The following is an 18,746-nucleotide window of genomic DNA, read 5'->3' on the forward strand; positions in this document are numbered from 1 at the left end:
CTTAAATATGATGTGATGGATGGTGGATGATATCCATAAAGTGCCATAAATGGGGTCATTTTTGTTGCAGTATGGAAGGAAGTGTTATACCACCATTCAGCCAGAGGAAACCATTTGACCCATTGTGCCTGTTTATCAGATACAAAGCAATGAAGATATCCTTCCAAACATTTGTTTAATATCTCAGTTTTCCCATCAGATTGAGGATGATAAGATGAGCTATGAGCTAACTGAGTACCAAGACAAGAAAATATTCAGTCCAAAAATTTCCAGTGAAAATGGGATCTCTGTTGCTTACAATAATATTTGGGTTTCCATGTAGCTTTTGAATTGTTTCCATAAATGCAGTAGAAACTGTACTCGCTTTAAATGGATGAGATAATGTACAAAAGTGTGCATACTTGGTAAGTCTGTCAACTACCACCATGATAACACTCTTTCCTTCGGACTTGGGTAAACGTGTGATAAAATCCATTGAAACCTCCTCCCAACGTTGGTTTGGAATCGATAAAGGTTGTAATAGTCTTGGGGTCTTAATTGTTTCAACTTTATTTTGTTGGCAAACCAAACATTTCACCACAAACTTTTGAATACCAATTTAAGGCCATCCCAAAAAAAATCCTTCTTAACCCCGTGGTAGGTTTTTAGAAATCCTGAGTACCCTCCTAAGGGAGAGGTGTGAAATTCCCTAAGAATCTTTTGTTTGAGTTTGGAATTCTTACATAGGTATAACTGATCCTTGTACCATATTGAATCATTTTCCCAACTAAATGTATCAGATGTACTAGGATCTTGTTGTATCTTTTGAATGAGTGCCCACACTTCCCCGTAATTCTTCCATTCATCCTTTGCTTCGTTTATCCAATCTAGTTGGATAATGGAAATGGCACAAAGAAATGCTTCCACATCCTCATCCTTTCTTGAGAGTGCATCTGCCACAACATTTTGCTTCCCTTTTTTGTAAATGATTTCAAAGTCATAGCCCAACATCTTTGTGACCCATTTTTGCTGCTCTTCTGAAGATAATCTTTGTTCTAAAAAGTATTTAAGACTATCATGATCTGTTTTTACCTTGATGTGTCTTCCCATTAGGTAGGGTCACCATTTCTTAAGTGCGTGTAGTATTTCCAACATTTCCTTCTCATAAATAGCTTTGTGTAAATACTTTCCTTTGATTGGATGACTTTTGAAAGCAATGGGTCTTTCTTCTTGCATTAAAACAGCACCAATTCCATTTCCTGAGGCATCACATTCCACAATAAAGGTTTTTGTGAAGTCCAGTGTAGCTAAGACTGGTGCTTGGCACATTTCCTTTTTAAGATGTTCAAAGGCCTTTGTTGCTTCTGTAGTCCATGAGAATGCATTTTTCTTCAATAATGTTGTTAGAGGTGCTGTTATTCTCCCATAATTCTTAACAAACTTGCGATAATACCCTGTCAACCTGAGAAATCCTCGTAAATGCTTTATGGATGTGGGGATTTTCCATTCCTTAATGGTTTTAATTTGCTAGGGTCTACCTTAACACCTTCATGAGATACAATATGACCCAGATATTCCACCTCTTATACTCCAAAGAAACATTTGGAGATTTTTGCATATAATTGTTTCTCCTACAATAGTTTGAGCACCATGTCAACATGTTGGACATGATCCTTCCAAGACTTGTTGTCGATCAATATATCATCAAAAAATACTAACACAAATTTTCTAAGGAAGGGTTTGAAAATGGAATTAATCAAACCTTGAAATGTAGAAGGTGCATTAGTAAGGCCAAAAGGCATGACCAAAAATTCATAATGACCTCATGAGTTCTAAATGTTGTTTTTGGAATGTCTCCAATCTTCATTTTGGTTTAATGATATCCTAAACGAAGATCCAACTTGGTGAAGTAAATTAATCCATGCAATTCATCCAATAATTAATCAGTGACAGGAATGATAAATTTATCTTTAATAGTGAGCTAGTTGAGCTCCCTATAATCTGGACACATGCGCCATGATCCATCCTTCTTGTGAACCAATACTAATGGAGTAGAGAAACAACTTTGACTAGGTTGAATTATACCAACCTCTAGCATTTCTGCAACCATACGTTCAATTTCACTCTTTTGGACATAGGGATATCTGTAAGGCCTGATGTTTGGAGGAACACTTCCTGGAATCAAATTGATATCATGATCATGATCACGAATAGGTGGGAGGCCTTTGGGAGTCTCAAATACCTTGGAATGATTGTCCAAGACTTTTTGGAGATCTGGAGAAATGGATGATTTCGATGTGGGAACCTTTAGTGAACATAATTGTGCAATTATGCCTCGTTGTTCTTTCTTTAGAAGCTTTTTCATTCCGTTAGAGCTGATTATCTTTCCCAGTTTCCCTGCGATACCCCTTAATTCAACTTCCTTTCCTTCTGTAGAGAATTTCATGAAAATTTCTTGAAAATTAAAAGCTATTATACCCAAGGATTGTAGCCATTGGACTCCTAGTACAACATCAGCACCACCCATAGGAATGGAAAGCATTGGGCTATTCAATACATATTCTCCCATGGATAGCTTGATATTATGGCACTTTCCTGAGCAATTTATCGTTCCTCCTCTTGCAACCATCACTTGACACTTTGGTGGTAGATATAGGTAGAAATTCAATTCCTTAGCTATCTTACAATGAATAAAATTATGGGTACTTCCTGAATCAATCAACACTATTACCTTTTTCTTCTTGATATGCCCTTATATCTTGATAGTTTGAGGAGTGGTAATTCTAGCCAATGCATTACAAGATATGGTCAGATTCATTTCTTCTTTTTCTAGGGTTCATTCCTGGTGTATATCCTCTTCTTTTGACGTTTCTTGTTCATTTTCTTCCTCCTCTTCACAATCCATGTAAAATAATTTCTTCTCGGCACACTTATGATCTTTAGTGTATTTGTTATCACAACTGTAACAAATCCCTTTTGCTCTTTTTTCTTACAATTATTGTGGTGTCAACCTTGTAGGTTGTGGATGGCTAGGGGCAGCAACACTTCCATATTTATGATTGTGAGTGGTAGGCTTCCTTGTTTCCATAATTCTGCTTTCCATTTTTCTTGCCAACCTGAATGCTTTCTCCAATGACTCTGGTTCCCAAAGGCGAACCTCATGTTGGATGTTATCTTTTAAAGTACCTATGAACACATCAATCCTAAGCTCCTTTGGAATATCTTTTACCCTTATATTCAATTTTTGGAAGTCCTCAATGTGCTCCATCATTGAACCCTTTTGTTTGAGATTTATCAATTGGCTAAAAAAAGTGTTGCTTTTTGAATCCTCATAATGTGCTGTCATTTCATCCGTAAAAATAGCCCAAGTGACAATTTGTTTATGAGAGCATAGCCATTGATACCATACAAACTAATTTGGTTCCAAATATAAAGTTGCAATGCGTACCTTTTGTGTGTTTTGCACATTATGGAGATCGAAAAATTGCTCCATCTGTAGTATCCATGTTCATGGATCCTTGCGACCAAACTTCCTCATATCGATATTTGGAACATGGTGGTTCTTCGATCCAACGTTAGAGTCTATGAAATCATGATTAACATTTATTTTGTTCTCATCATGAGTTTCCTTTACTACCCTTTCGCCATCAGTAAGCATTTATTGTATAAACTTTGTCAAATCTGTCTTCAAATCTTCCATGCTTGTCTTCATATCATCTATCTTAGCTTCCACGCCATCCATCTTAGCTTCCATGTCATTCATCTTAGCTTCTACGCCTTTCTTTAAACCATCCATCTTAGCTTCCACGCCATGCATCTTAGCTTCTATGTCTTTCTTTAAACCATCCATCCTAGATTTTGTTACTTTTTGTGCGAGTGACATTTGTTGCACTTGGTCTCGTAATTTTGATATATCATGTTGCATTTCTTCCTCTTCTTCATGAGTCATGCTAGAGCTTTCAAGTTGCTTACTTGGAGTTTCCATTCTCTTTCTTCGGGGCATTAATTACCAATAATAATGTTTCACTATGCCCTTTGAATTCCTTCAAACTAATTTTTCAAACCAAGCTTATGCAAAAATTTTAAAAAAACTACACATCTTTTTTTTCACTTTGTAGGAGCTTGACATTGAATCTAATGTATTTCTGTAATTTTGGATCTCAAAGGTCTGAAATTTCTTCCTGTGGTAACCCTCTGAGTAATATTTCTAACTCTACAAGTCTGATCAAGATTGGATTCTCCAATGAAGAGTTATGCCAAATCTCCCACAATGACCTGAGTATAGACTTATTCAATAGAGAGAACTTGTACGATGTGCCACAGGTCACTGTTTCAACCTTAGGTTCTGAAAATGGTACCTAGAAAACTACAGTCCGTCCTCTTTCTGCAACTTCTTACGAAAATTCAATCTGATTCTCAGAGAGAAAGTTATGACGATTTTCCCAAGCTGACCTTTTTGGAATGGAATTCGAGGGTCTACAAAAACCCTAACTTCCTCATATTATATATCCGCAAATATAGCAAGACAGGATCTGAAATTCAGAGCCGAGGTTCAGATCGATTTCTTCCCAAATGGGTTTTATTTTAGCTTCTAAAACTTCGTAGAGAAAGGGTTATAGTGAACATTCCATGATGATCTGTTTTAGTGAAATTCTGGAGCTTGCAAAAACCTTAACTTCCTCATATCATACATCCTAAAATATAGCGAGAAAAGATATGAAATTCAGACCCAAGGTTCAACAAGATTTCTTCTCAAATGGGTTTTTTTTTTCGCTTATGAAACGTCACAGAAAAAACGTTATAGCGAAAATTCCACGATGACCTGTTTAACGCAGCGAAACCCTAGAATCCAAAGCTCTGATACCAAATGTTATGAAACCAGCTCACAAAAAGATAAAAAAGATAGATCAACGACTTAGAATTCAACCTCTTCGAGGGGGAAACCTCCTTTACATTACACAAATGAACAATTCTTGGATGATTAAAATGACAAAACATCATTCTATATATAGGAGTCTAAGGGGTCACAATATAACCAAGCCGACCTAACAATAATAATATAAAGGCACAAAAATAACAATAGTGGGATTCTGTGGGACACAATAATAACAATAAGAGATACAATGACAATAGTAATGGGGGGATCACTAGTATTATAGAGACCTAACACATACACACTATTTTCGAAAAAAAGTGAGCAGAAGTGCGCTCTATGCCTAAAGCTAAAGTGCGCACAATGGGAAATTTTAGAAAAAAATAAAAAACAAGTCAAATAAATCACAAAATCCAGATTTTCAACATTTCCAAACACTCAGAGAGGGCTTCAGCAGAAGGATCAAAAGGTCAAACAAAGAGAATAATGGAGAGTGAGATATTCCCTAGCGGAGTCGCCAATTTGTTAGGTGGACTAATCCCTCTTGTGGACAAGAGCGATCACCCTAGACCTCAAAGAAATATAGTAACAAACAACAAAGAACTGCCACCTTTCTCTAGCTTATGATTGATTGAAACAAACAATATGAGATATGTCACGTACCGTTTCATCAAAATGTCTGATGAAGTTCCTTTCAGAGCCTTTGACCATTCGCTTCTCCTTGATGCTTTAGACATCGTTCCAGCACTTCCCACAACTTCCCCATGATGTCCTGAAGGAGATATGCATAGACAAAAACATACACAAGATCAAAGCATCCAGTATATAGCATCAAAGATAAATGAACTAATTAACTCAAGCATATATCATAAATTGATCAATATGCAATCATAACCTATGTGGCTGATAAAGGAATCCCACAAGTGATATCAAAGAAGACAAAATTGGGAAAGAACAATTGCTTTAATATTAATAAAATGGAGAACAAACTTACAACCTCAAAGCCTTGATTTTACAAGTTTCTTCTCACAATCTCCAACCCTCTCCTTGAATGAATAGCCTCCTAGCCTTATTTATGCAACATAAGCCTACTTCCAATAGTCCCCCTCAATCCGCGTTCTTGTGTTAGCTTTATAGGCCAAGAGCGGGGAGTTTGGGATCCATTTCCCAAGGGATTAGATCCACTAATGGTGGGATAGGGGTTCCACAAAGAGATGGAGGCAACTCCATGATGGGAGGGATCAAGGCTGAATAGGCATCCATTTGAAGCTTATTAGTTGGGAAAGATTCGACTAACAACACATCTAGACTTACATGCGTTAAGTCATGTGTGCACGCCACAATGTAAGATAGAGCAAACTTATGCACAATTTCTAATGGACTTTTTTTTGTATGCACAAAAATTGACTAGGGAAAAATGCAGGAAGCCAAAAATAGGATTTTGAGCCATGGGATCCAGGAATTTCATTCTCTTTGGTATGGTTTGGATTCTAGCCTTGCAGGGAATGCTTTGGAACACATTGATGGATAGAGAAAGATCCAAACCAATGGTCATTTTCCTAATGCAACAAAATGACATGTAACAGTAAGGGTTGGGATTTGTCTCTGCAAACTCATTTATGCTCACAATGCTTTGACAGTGGTAATCTGGGAGATGACCTTGGTTTGATTGTCATTGTCCTTCCTTTTTGGAGGCAATTGTTGTTTATGGTGGTATGTATAGGCTTGAGGCTATTATTTTGGTCACCTTATTTTGCCACCCTTGGGTTTGTTGGTAGTTTGGGTGTTGAGTTGACAAGGGTATATTTTTAGAAACATGCTTGGGTGGTTGTTATCAACCCACTTTGCTTGGTTGAACCCTTTTGTTGCTTTACTGGAATTTTGTGGTCTCAATAACGTGTTGTGACTTTTTCATCCACTAGCTCTCTAGTCCTTTGGATTTTGTGCTTCAATAGGGGTGGGGTTCATGGTTTCTTTGGTTCAAGATTGAATTCTTTGAGTCAAAACTCCAGGTGTTATTTTTACTATCCATGCATGCAACGATAGTGCACACGTAACAACAGTGTGGGGGGAGGGTGCAACCCCTAGGGATAAAATCAAATCCAACGATAGGCTTAGGTTGTTGCTAATACTTATAATGTTATTGTTCCTCCTGAAACGCAGAGTGAAATTCACCAGCTGGAGACTCTTGTGTTTCTTGATAGACATACCCTATTAGATCCTGAAATCATGGAGGATGTGTCACCATGGATTCCTGACTTGGGGACCACTAGGAGAAGAAGGAAACATTATTTCTTAGCCTAACCCTTGTATTGGCAGACAAAGACCTTGTTGGGGAGGGTGTTGAAGGACAAGCAAGCATAAAATTTTAATGTCTTTGCTAGCTTGGTAGATGTTAAAATAGTCCATCATAACTATCAGGTGTTTCTAGAGAGGATTGATGCGAGGTTGGAAAACATTGAGCTTCATTTTCAGTGTGAACCTACTCCACATGTCCCTCCAGGTTCTAGTGTGAGAGATCCAACTCCTGTCACCTCCTCAAATTCTTGAGATTGAATGTTTATCTTAAATTTTTGAATCGTTAATATTTATTTAAGTTGAATAAACATTAAAATTCTAATTTTATAAACCAAAAACATTTCAAAATTATAAACTCTCTTTCAACTTATTAGAAACAATAAACCAATTTAAATTATTTCAAAATTATTAATATAATTATGTATTTTAAACTTTCAATTTGTATAATTTTTAATCTTTTTCGAAAAATAAACAAGAATATCAAATTATTTAACAAATAAGTAAAACAAAATTCTTAACAAAAATGTAAATTATAAATTTATTGTAAATATATTAAAATTTATATAAATTTTTAAAATTTAAACAATATTTCAAACATTGTTTCATTTAACTTCAACATTTCAATAATTTTGAAATTAACAAAAAAAAATAAATACATTAAAAAAATAAAATATTTAGTACTAAAATAAATATATAAAACATGTGAAATAATTAAATAATTATCCATTAGATAAAACATATTTCATTAGTTTATGAAATATTCTAATATAGATTTTTAGTGATATATACCATATAACATGGTATAGTACAATTAACAATTTTCTATAAAGAAAATAATAAAAATAAGATAAAAATACTTATTTTTTTAGCATTATCATTTCAACAAAAAAATTAGTAAAAAAAACAAAATAAATATATTTGGAAAAAAAATGCACTTACAGAAACTTAAATAGCCATAAACTAATGATAAACAATAAAATAATAGTCAACCAACTCTAACTATGGCGAAACTACCTGAGATAACTCAGCTTAACCACAACTACTTATCAAACTTTAAGAAAACAAAACATAACAACACCTACCTTATCATGAGACATTTAAATACTTCATCTTCAAATTTAATTAAATAATAAAAAAAATTTATTGATATACCCACATTTGTGGGCCATTTCTGTGGACCCTATACATACAAAATCAAGATGTTTAAAAATTCATTGTAAAAAGTAAATCCAAACCATCACTAACTTTAAACCTCTTATTTTATAAGAATACTTCATCCAAATTAGAAAAATGGCGGAGTACTGTGAGAAAAGGAAAAAGGAAAGAACCATCTGAACGGAACAATAATGGCGGAGTACTGTGAGAAAAGGAAAAAGGAAAGAACCATCTGAACGGAACAATAAGCTTTCTCAACTAGTTCCTATTACAAAACCCTTGAATTATCTTAGTGAACATTAAGCTTTCTCAACGAGTTCTTGGCTAGAAAACCCTTGAAGTAGCTTAGCTTCTATGCTCTAGAGAAATGTAAAACCTCTGCAAGAAGAAAGCTCAATTTTATGCTAGGATAATCGCCAGCTCTGTGAAATTGATAGTATGGAGTTCGCAGGTTTTTGCCCCGAAAAACATAAATATTTGAGATAAATTGCAAAAACTCAAGTTTTTTTTGGGAAGTACAGTAATTAATTTTAAGAAGATGGTATTTTGCAACGAGGGGTTTAAATATATCAATTATTTATTTTAATAAGTTATATATATAATTAATAAGTGAAAAAATTTATCATAATTTATTTGTCAAATCAATAATGAGTATAATAATCTCTAGCTGCTATTTGCAATGCAAGCTTTCATCATTGTTGTTCAAGAAAACTAAGAAAACCGGGTTACTTGGAATAATCTGTTCGTGGTCGTGGTCTGTAAGCTGCACTGTTGTTCAAGAAAACCATGCCACGTAGAATAATTTACTGGTGGTTTCATAAATGACAAGGTTTCACTCCGACCAAATTCCTCTGAATCCTGGGCCGTTAACTACTTCCTTACCTCCAAAGAAGACAAACTCTTAACTGATCTAAAATAATTTTAAGACATATTTCAAGTCCTTCCAATATATAATATTAAAAGACATTTCGAAATCAAAATAAATCAGTAAGTAATAGTTAAATTTAAAAATATTGAAGCTTCCAAAATGCAGAGTGACGATGAAAAGAGAACTCAACCATTCCATTAACTCCACATCCAAGGGTTTAAATGTGACTCTAGCAGATTCGTCGATGTGCAGAGCATGGCTCATGCATTCCCTAATGCCAGCACTACACGCAGATTCGTTGAGGTACAGAGCTTGGCTCATGCTTTCAGTAATGCCAGCACCATACGCAGAGCATTTCAATTCTTTTTGAAAAGAGGTAGGCGGCAACTACGTCGTGGTTCACATAGAGCTTTTGAATTTGAAAATGAAACATAGGGGGAGTGACAGTGACATGCATATATAATGATGAACTTCCAACTCATCATTCCTCAAAATTATGCAAACTACGGAGGCAACAAACAGATAACAGAAACGACATTGAGTAGAACATCCGGTTGAAGGACCTGACGAGAGAGGATGCAAAATCGTCACCAATTAGTTTACGCCTATGGATGACCATGTCTTATGGATATCCATGATTTACATCAGCCATCCGGCTGACAGAGTGTTAATGACTCCGCAGCCGGGTGTATAGCGCTGGTACCTTCTCCTCGCTCTCCTACTGTTGCGAAAGTTTCCGGCTGGGTTTGCCGGCGTGAAATTTTCTGACCACAAACGGTTCAGTAATACTCGCCAACGTCCGTCTATGTAAACAGAGACGGAGAGGTGGGCTCGAGCAGGCCACGTAAGCGGTTTGGAAAAACCTGCAATTGGTATAAGGGTTGCCTCTGGCGCAGATACAGATATATCACAACACAGCACAGATGGCGCAGTCTAACTAATACGCTCAGATAATTAATAAACAGTGTTTGCAGTTGATAGGAGGTAGCCAATACTGCGAAGACAAGTGTTACAAATGGAGCTGCATGAGCTGCATCCAATGGCGAAGAATAGATACAAATTGATGGTCAGGTCATGCCTACGGAGTCCAGGAGATGAAGAGCACAGCCATGTTTACAACCTTTGGAATTCCTGCACCTGATCTCAATGTATGAGAACGAAGACTCCTAATGAAATTGTTATTTGCCTTGTTTTCATTTTGCATTTTCATGCTTTGAACTTTTATATTCATGTTGTGTGCACCAGGGAGACAGTGGTGCTTCGAGTTTGGATGAAGGAGACATTGAACGAGAAAGAAGAGATCTGATAATGCTTCAAATAAAGGCACCCTATGTGCAAGTGCGCGAAGGTTTTATGGCGCTTTTGGAGCAACGCTTACTGTCGGAGGGCACTGCGGGGTCCTTTGCAGCCATCTGTGGCTATGCCAACCATTTCCAGCAGATGGAATCCTATGATTTCTCTTGGGGCTGTGGGTGGAGGAATATACAGATTCTCAGCTCTTTCTTGCTCGTTCAAAGAGCAGATGCAAAGGAAGTTTTGTTTGGAGGATCAACATTCGTTCCAGAGATATTTCCATTGCAGAGATGGCTAGAGCTAGCCTGGGCAAGGGGATTTGATGTAGCGGGAGGCGAATGGTTTAACTGGAAAATCGCTGGGACACCCAAGTGGATTGGCGCAACAGAGTGTGCTGCCCTGTTCAGGTCCTTTGGCCTTCGAGCACAAATCATGGAGTTTAAGTATACACAACACAAAGGTACCCAAAATCTTGCTCACCCAATTCAAAAACGAAATTCAAATCAAACCTCTGGGAGCTCTCAAGAACCCACTCAGACTTCTGGTCAGGACATGTACCGAGGTGTTTATCATTCTCATGAAGGCAATTACAGAAGAAAAGAGCAAGTAAAGCATAAGCTTCTGGTTGATTGGATTTGGGAATATTTCACTCGTGAACACAGGGCATGCCTGAGTTCTGCAGTAAATCAGCCCATTAATCGTGTGGTCATCAGTAACCAATCGTAAGTATCTTGCTTTCAATTTCTCTTGTTATTTCATCGTCATTTTTTTTCACATTCCTGATCAAAGTTGGAGAAATAATACATATAAACAGCACCAAGAATACGATTTTATTTCTGAAATGCATTTCTTATTTCATTGCCTTTTTTTTTATAATAGGAAATACATATATATAAACTGCCACTCTCAGGTACATCACAGAATGTCTTATCAGCATGTCATTTTGCCAAAACAGACTCTTTTAAACCAGAAGACCTGAATTTACAAATTAAAACTGCATTTAAGTAACGACTAGGTAGGAATTAACAGCATAAACCAGAAGGACCATGAATTCAACTTTTCTGCAGGGAGAACCTGTAAGGAGTTCATACACCCGGGTGGGGCCTTTTTGCGCTTGCTTGACCTGGCTCTTCCTCCATGAACGCATAGGGCTGCCTATTGGCCTCAAAGTTGGCTAAATATCCCAAACTGTAGTGAATTGTGCGCTTAAATGCTTCTTCTTCCTGTTTCTTCTCATCAGATATGTTGTGGAGAGCGACCAATTTTTCCATTAGAGCCACCGTTTTTTCTTCAAATCTTGTGTCTGATAGGGTTGCACTCGTCTCTGTTTCTGGCTCTCTGCCCAAGTTCAGAGCACCAGATACAACTGCTCAATTGTCACACAGGAATTCTTTGGGGTCTGCGAGTTCTGTTCAGACGAGCTTGCAGGATGGCCCTGTTGTGCTATGAAACCCCTAAAATACTCTAGATTTGAAAGGATCCTTCTGCTGGGCCTCTGCCGCCAACGTTGCCCCTGGTTCTGGAGCGAACTCTTCTGCCTGAGTGTGCTGTAGACACACTGCCTTCAGAGGAACAAAGATGAGGAGAAAAAAACAAATCTGATACTGAAATTACCCTTGTTCAATAGCTTAAGAAACCGAACCGTCATAAATGCCGAATAATGTCAAATGAAGGATGGTGGAATAAACCGCGTTCATGCATAGAAGGATACTGTATTCCAGGGAACGCTGCACGTGAAGAATAATTTTAGAATTCTGTGCTTCATAAATGCTAGGATTGACCTGTTACATCTGCAATAGGAGGATGGTGGAGGGAAGATGGAGCATGGGGAGGGGGTCACCTAGGCACCCAGGTAATGCTTCTTTCGATCCAACACTTTCAACCAAGGGTGCTGGTTCATCCATGCCAAGACTCGACTCCTTATTGTAGATATGGTTCGGTTAGTCAGCCAGTCCGCCTCTTGATTGGCTGCTCTTTCAACCTGTACAAGTGTACAATCCTCAATGCACTGGATCGCTTTTTCCCGTGTGGCAAGCCACTTTTCATGATGAGCTCTTGGATTTCTCGTTAGCAATGCCAATCATAATTGTCAAATATCCTATATCGAGGGCTTCCATAATGCCGAGGATGAGAGCTTCTAATTTGGGCTTGTTATTTGTCCTCTTACCCCAAAACTGATAATATATTCTAAGGATCTATTCACGGTGATCTCAAACACCCTATCTGATTCTTCTAGGTTAGCCTTTCCTTTGGAAGCAGCGTTAAAGTTCATCATTTCTTTTAAGTTTTTTATCACTGAACAAGAAAGAATAGATAGATAATTATACGAACGATGAATAATACATCAAGAATTATACACCAGGCAGCAAAAGTGAGAGCATATAGGCTACCCTTTGCTACATAGACAAGGAGAGCTAGAATGGCAACTTTGGCAATGTTTTCAGGAAAATCTGTATCTTTCGTGAATATGTCAATTGTTGCTGAAATCTGAACAGCAAACTCTGATAAAAAAGTTTATGACTTCTCCCAAACGAAATTGATTAGTGTCCCCAATAAAGATTGCACATCATTGTCTTCTCCATGAAAAAGGAAATGCTTGACAATCTAATGATGTCCCAAATGCTTGTTCCTGCCTGTCAGCCCGTACATTTTTTTCTGGGAAGGGACCTCTTCAACTATTATTGAGGACCAGCCATCCAAGCACTGTAGCATTAAAGGAAGAGTGGGATTCATATCCACGTTGGCACTTCCCAAGTCATCTATCTTCATTTTTACTTGAATACTTTTCAATTATTGGAGTCCCTGGTTTCCACCGTTGTTAAGAGAGTATCGAAACTAGAAAGAACTTTGTCTATTCTGCTGGCTGTTACATTTGGATCATCTGCTAAACCTATACGGAAATGATCAATCTCTTACTCAAATTGAACTGTTTGATATGAATTCGAATTACAGAAACTGGTTAGCTAATGAGGTATTTTGATGATCTTTTTCTTTCTTAAGATGAAGATTTTTTCTATATTAAAAGGTATTTAATACTTGCACATTGGATATCAATTTACTTACACATTGGAAATCAATTTCTTGTTGGGATTCTTCTCTAGAAAGCTATGAGAGCTAAACTTTAACCTATCACTTTTTCTCCTAAAAATTTGTATTACCCTACAATGACAATTTCATGTGCAAACATTTGCATATTTTTTCTGACTCCACTATTCAGTAATATTATTCGTTCTTTGCATATAAAATCTCCAAGAATCACAGTTTCAAAAGTTTCACTCCTTTTGCAAAAATATCTCTTGTTAGGATATTCTGGTTTCTATTAATACCATTCCATTTGTGTTGGGCCAGAGCATCCTTTCAACTTACGTTAACGATTACTTCATCTGCATTCATTGTCAGATGTTCCTCCCATGTTCCCTGACTTTGTCATTCATAAAATTACTGAATCCTTTATCGTTTGTCCTCACTTTTTCTTTCAAAAGGTGCCTAGAAAATATAGCTCTACCTTTTCTCTCTCTACCTATAAGTGGGTATTTTTCTCTATGATTATATCTTGTGTTTCAGTCTCAGAGAGTCCACCTTATTGCCAAGCCTTATTAATTGCTCTGATGTGGAAATGCTATCCCCCTTCTCTCGTTTGATGATTTCAAACACTATCTTCTTGTTTTGTATGATTTCAAACTTCACTCAGTTTATCCATGGGCCTTTCTTCGATATTCCAAGTTTTGATTGAAATTTCCACTGCGAATTCTGGTAGTGTTCCTAATTTAGCATGTTATTTACCCACTATTATTCATAATTCTTCTTTTTTCAAAAGAGTCATGGACTTGTCTCTAATCTAGTGGCTCTCTAATTCACATTTTGTGTAGTAGATACATTGCATTGTTTATTCTTCATTATGTTTTTAGTTGCCCCTGGTCTATTCTTTTGGCAAATTTATAGCCTATAGGGTACCTTAGGTTTCTTTCATAAAATTTGTCTTCTCTAATTTATATAAAGATTCAAAAACAGTCACTCGAGAAATAGCTCAACACATGCACCTATACATGTATTGCAACCTTTCTGTTCTGTCTCACCACTTTTCACCGAAAAATTAAAATGCTTGCACCTTTTTGTCCCAAAACCATTGATCATCCCTGCACAAACATTGAATCCATTTTTTCTTGTTGAAGTTAGACCTGTCATACTTGAAACACAGGCATACAGAATTATGGATATTTATGGTTGTTAATGTAACGACTTTGGAGAAATTCATATTTATGTTGCCAACTTTCAAACCACCTAGAGGAGACCTTATTCCAAAGTTTAGTGCCATACATTCACAAATATTTCATAGGGGGCATCCTCCGGGACAAGTTGGGGATGCCCCTCAACATCCCAATTTGCAAGGATTCAGGAAAATCCTTGGGGTGTCCTATGTGAAGATTCAAAATAGGTTATCCCGAGGATGTCCTAGAGATGTCATCTAATCCTACAGGGGATGGATGGAAGTTCCTTGTGGTGCCTTAAAAGAACTAAACCCCCCTATTTTTATATGGAAATGTTCATAGGCCCCACCTTAGTATATTAATGTAACCAAACCCTCATTAAAGCCTTAAAACATTATTCCATTAGTTTGTAAGTGAAACCTGAGAGTATAGAATCAGCACTTTCAATGGCAACAACACTTTGGAGCATAGTTACCAGAGACATGGGTACATCTATCAATACGCCAATTTTGAAACATAAGTATGGGGAGATGTGGGGGTACAACCATACAAGTACATCGAATAAGATAAGAATTGCAAAAATAAAAAAATACAAATTGAAATTTCAAAATTTAGTTTTTAATGACAATGTTCCACTGAGTTTCCGGGACGATGAACACGCGAGTGGGAATACGCACAAGGGGAGCACATATAAGAAACCCCAAAAGTTAGGGAAATTTCGGGGAAACGGGGGGACATCGGAGTCATAAAAATTATAAAATTATTAAAAATTTAATATATACAAATAAAAAATAAAATCCCAACAATATGTGAATAATTAAGTTAGTAAATAGTAAATCTTAATAATTATGAAATGCACATCTAAATATGATCATCATTTCATATTAGACTATTATGAATCAGAATTATCATTTGACATTTCTGCAATCATCAATGTAAAATTGTAAATCTAAAAGTAAATTACTAAATTGAATCTATCATTTGACACTATGCAATGTTCCATCCAGTGTTGCGGGGGAGCGCTCCCCCCCCCCCCCCCCCTCGATCCCGCTCCTAATCCGCGCTCTAGGCGGAAGCGACTCGGGAGCGGATCGGGAGCTATTTCGGGAGCGCGCTCCCTAATTTTTTTTCGTTCCCTGTGTTTTCGGGAGCGTTTTGCCTTTTTTGCAATTTTTTTTGGAGGAAACAAATAATTTTTGAGTGGGGCATAGCTTAATGATCAAGTCTAGGCCCTAGTATTGATATGCTATTGATGGTAATGTTAAATTCTTAAAGTAAAAGTGACATTCTCCTTAATCTTCATTTTCATCCTTTTACTTAAATTTTTAACATTACCATGAAATGACTCAGGATGTTTGAGAGTGGTTCCGGCCTCATTGGTTTTCATATGGAGAAAGTAGAATTTTAGATTTCATTCAAAATCCAGCAGACTTATCAGTTTTTCAAGATTTCAGGATTGGGGGATTGCAATGTTTCCATTGAATTTTGTCATGTATTAGGGTATGGAACTCGTATTTAATCAAGAGCACCAATCCCTCTATGTACCTTGATGTTAGTGACATTGGTTGTCGAACTCCTCTATCATGACCCTCCTAAAAATGTATGCATCACTCAAACAAAAACTTGAGTTGACATGCTATGCTTTTTCTATCTTATGTTAATGCTTAGAGGGTGATATTAATGACAAAGATCCCTATACAGATACATAGGTAATGACAAAGATACCTCTAGATATTAATGCTTAGAGGGTGATATTAATGACAAAGATCTTGATTTTCCAACAAGACTAAAAAATTAGACATTTCTCATGGTGGCAAGAGGCCCAAGCATAAGAAATAGATAATAGATTTACTTCTCTTTTCTATTTTCTAGTAGCTTTTATAACTATTGACTCTTTCATATTTATTATGATATTTTTTTAAACAATATATGACAATTTAAGTTTGAAGGTGGCAATTATAACTCATTAGTAATGAATTATGAATATGATGCTTCATGAAAGTTGAAAGTTGTTTCATTTCATTTCATTTTATGACATTTCATTTCATGTTAGATATTATTTGTTGTAATGGTTACACTTAGCTTACAAGTACAAGTTTGGTGATCAATGATGATAAATGTTATATATTGAATTTTGAAAGCTTGAAAATTTAAGATTGATGAATCATGAGACTCAATATGTTGTATGTTACTATGTTACTAACTTGTGGACGTGGTTGATGAAGATTATAACTTCTAGATGATTGTTGTTGTAGTTATATGGTTCAATCTATGTTGTTGTTGTTGTTGTTGTTGTTTTTTTTAATCTAATTCATTATTCTACATGTTTTTGTTGACATATATGTATCAAAATATAAAAAATATATATATTATATATAAAATGCTTTGGGATTCGCTCCCAAACTGGGAGCTTTTGAAAATGTCGCTCCCGCTCCCGTTCCCGTTTTCGCTCCTGCTCCCCGCTTTCGCTCCCGGTCCCAAGTAACACTGGTTCCATCTAAATTCGTCATTTGGCAATGAGCATTAATATTATGGAAGGCACATCTAAATTAAATTTATCATTTGACAATTAAAATTACACAATGCACATCAAAAGTAAATTCATCATATGACAATGACATTATGTTGAAGTCTAAAATAGCCATAGAATACTAAGCTAAAAGTAAACATAGAAAGCAATGAAATACTAGTAAATTTCTAAAAAAGTACTAAATAATAAATCGTAGCTCCAATCCGGTGGCTCCAAGTCACAAAATGAAAATCGTAGCTCCAAGTCACAAAATGAAAATTGCAGCTCCAAATGTATTAGTCCCCTAGTCGATGGTAATTCTGAATCACAGCAAATCGCAGATGGAAAATGTCAGGTGGCAGTAGAAGGAAAATGTCGGGCAACAAAGTAAAATAGTAGGGTTAACGAGAAATGAATGAGAAATGTGAATGATTATGCTTTAAAGTTTTAATTTATCCTTTAGTTTTAATTTTCATTTTTTTTAATTATATCAAAATTTGTAATTTTTATTTTTTTATTTTTTATGTTTTTAATTGTTACTAGCAAAAAAATTTGGGGGGATGTTTTATTTTTTTTTGTTTTTAATTGTTATTAGCAAAACAATTTGGGGGGAGGCTTTTTGTCACCAGAAAAATGTTGCCTCAAAACTTCCCCGAGTTTCCCCAAAAAAGGGGACGTGGGGAAACGTTTCCCTAGGAGTTTCCCCATCTCGGGAGCGTGAGGGAGTGAAGAAGCGTGTCCCCCACCCTGGGGGCACGTCCTTGTGGAACACTAATGATGAATAATGAATGTTGAACAATTGTCTCTATAATAATATATTGCATTAGTCAAAGATTGGTATGTCCAATAAGAGTCTAGACTATATTCTATTACAAATATAATAAATGAGTGACAAAACTTTAAAGTTTAAACATTTCAACTTTATAATGAAAATCAAGGCTCCTGCTCAATCACTATGTCATTCTGTTTAGGTTCACTCTTTGCATTTTGTAAGTCCTCAGTAAATGTACTCTCCAAGAAATCATCTCTCTACAGTTTTGTTGAGTCTCATTTCCAATGGCTAGCAGATCAATGAGGTCATCTCATTTCTACATAAATGTTCTTTGTTATTAAGTGTTATGCTCTCTGTCTCAAAGTCAATTTTTGTTGTGGGGTCCACCCTAGGTTTAGGTAGTATTTTTTCATTTTCTTATTGAGATTTTTTCCCTTTTTATGGCTTTTAATGAAGAAATTGTGGGAGAAGTTGAAGTGCTCATAGGAGGAATCAAGAGTCTTTGAGTAGAATTTTCTTGCATCTCCTGAGACGTCTCCAAGTATCTAAGATGTCTCCTTTCTCAAGAGATGTGTCTCCTCGCTACTATGCTTTGGAGCTATGGTCTTTAAACTTGGAACAATGGATGGGCCGAAAAGGAAGTGAGTATAGGTTTGCATTTTAGATTTCCCTTTGTACTTTGAGGTTTTTCCTTTTATATTTTTAGAGTTATGATTTAAAAGTTTGCCATTTAAATTTTCCACTCTTCTAAAAATGAAAAACCCTACAATTAAATTTCATTCACACCATAA

At 36.2% G+C, this 18,746-nt stretch overlaps 1 protein-coding gene across 2 annotated transcripts in view; it reads left to right on the forward strand.

The window, feature by feature from the left end:
• The first annotated feature begins 9,659 nt into the window (after positions 1 to 9,659).
• LOC149192607 (ubiquitin carboxyl-terminal hydrolase mug105-like) overlaps positions 9,660 to 18,746 on the forward strand; it is a 49,162-nt gene continuing 40,075 nt past the window's right edge. The window contains exons 1-2 of one of the 2 annotated variants that reach the window (XM_089404648.1): positions 9,660 to 10,321; positions 10,419 to 11,188. In XM_089404648.1, coding sequence (XP_089260774.1) covers positions 10,268 to 10,321; positions 10,419 to 11,188 — 824 coding nt within the window. In that variant the 5' untranslated portion in view covers positions 9,660 to 10,267. The remainder of the gene's footprint in view (positions 10,322 to 10,418; positions 11,189 to 18,746) is intronic. The other variant, XM_089404649.1, reaches the window with a different exon arrangement.

The sequence above is a fragment of the Pinus tabuliformis genome, chromosome 2_2, assembly GCF_031772625.1.
Source record: "Pinus tabuliformis cultivar Carrire ecotype Pingquan chromosome 2_2, CPIR1, whole genome shotgun sequence".
Taxonomy (NCBI): domain Eukaryota; kingdom Viridiplantae; phylum Streptophyta; class Pinopsida; order Pinales; family Pinaceae; genus Pinus; species Pinus tabuliformis.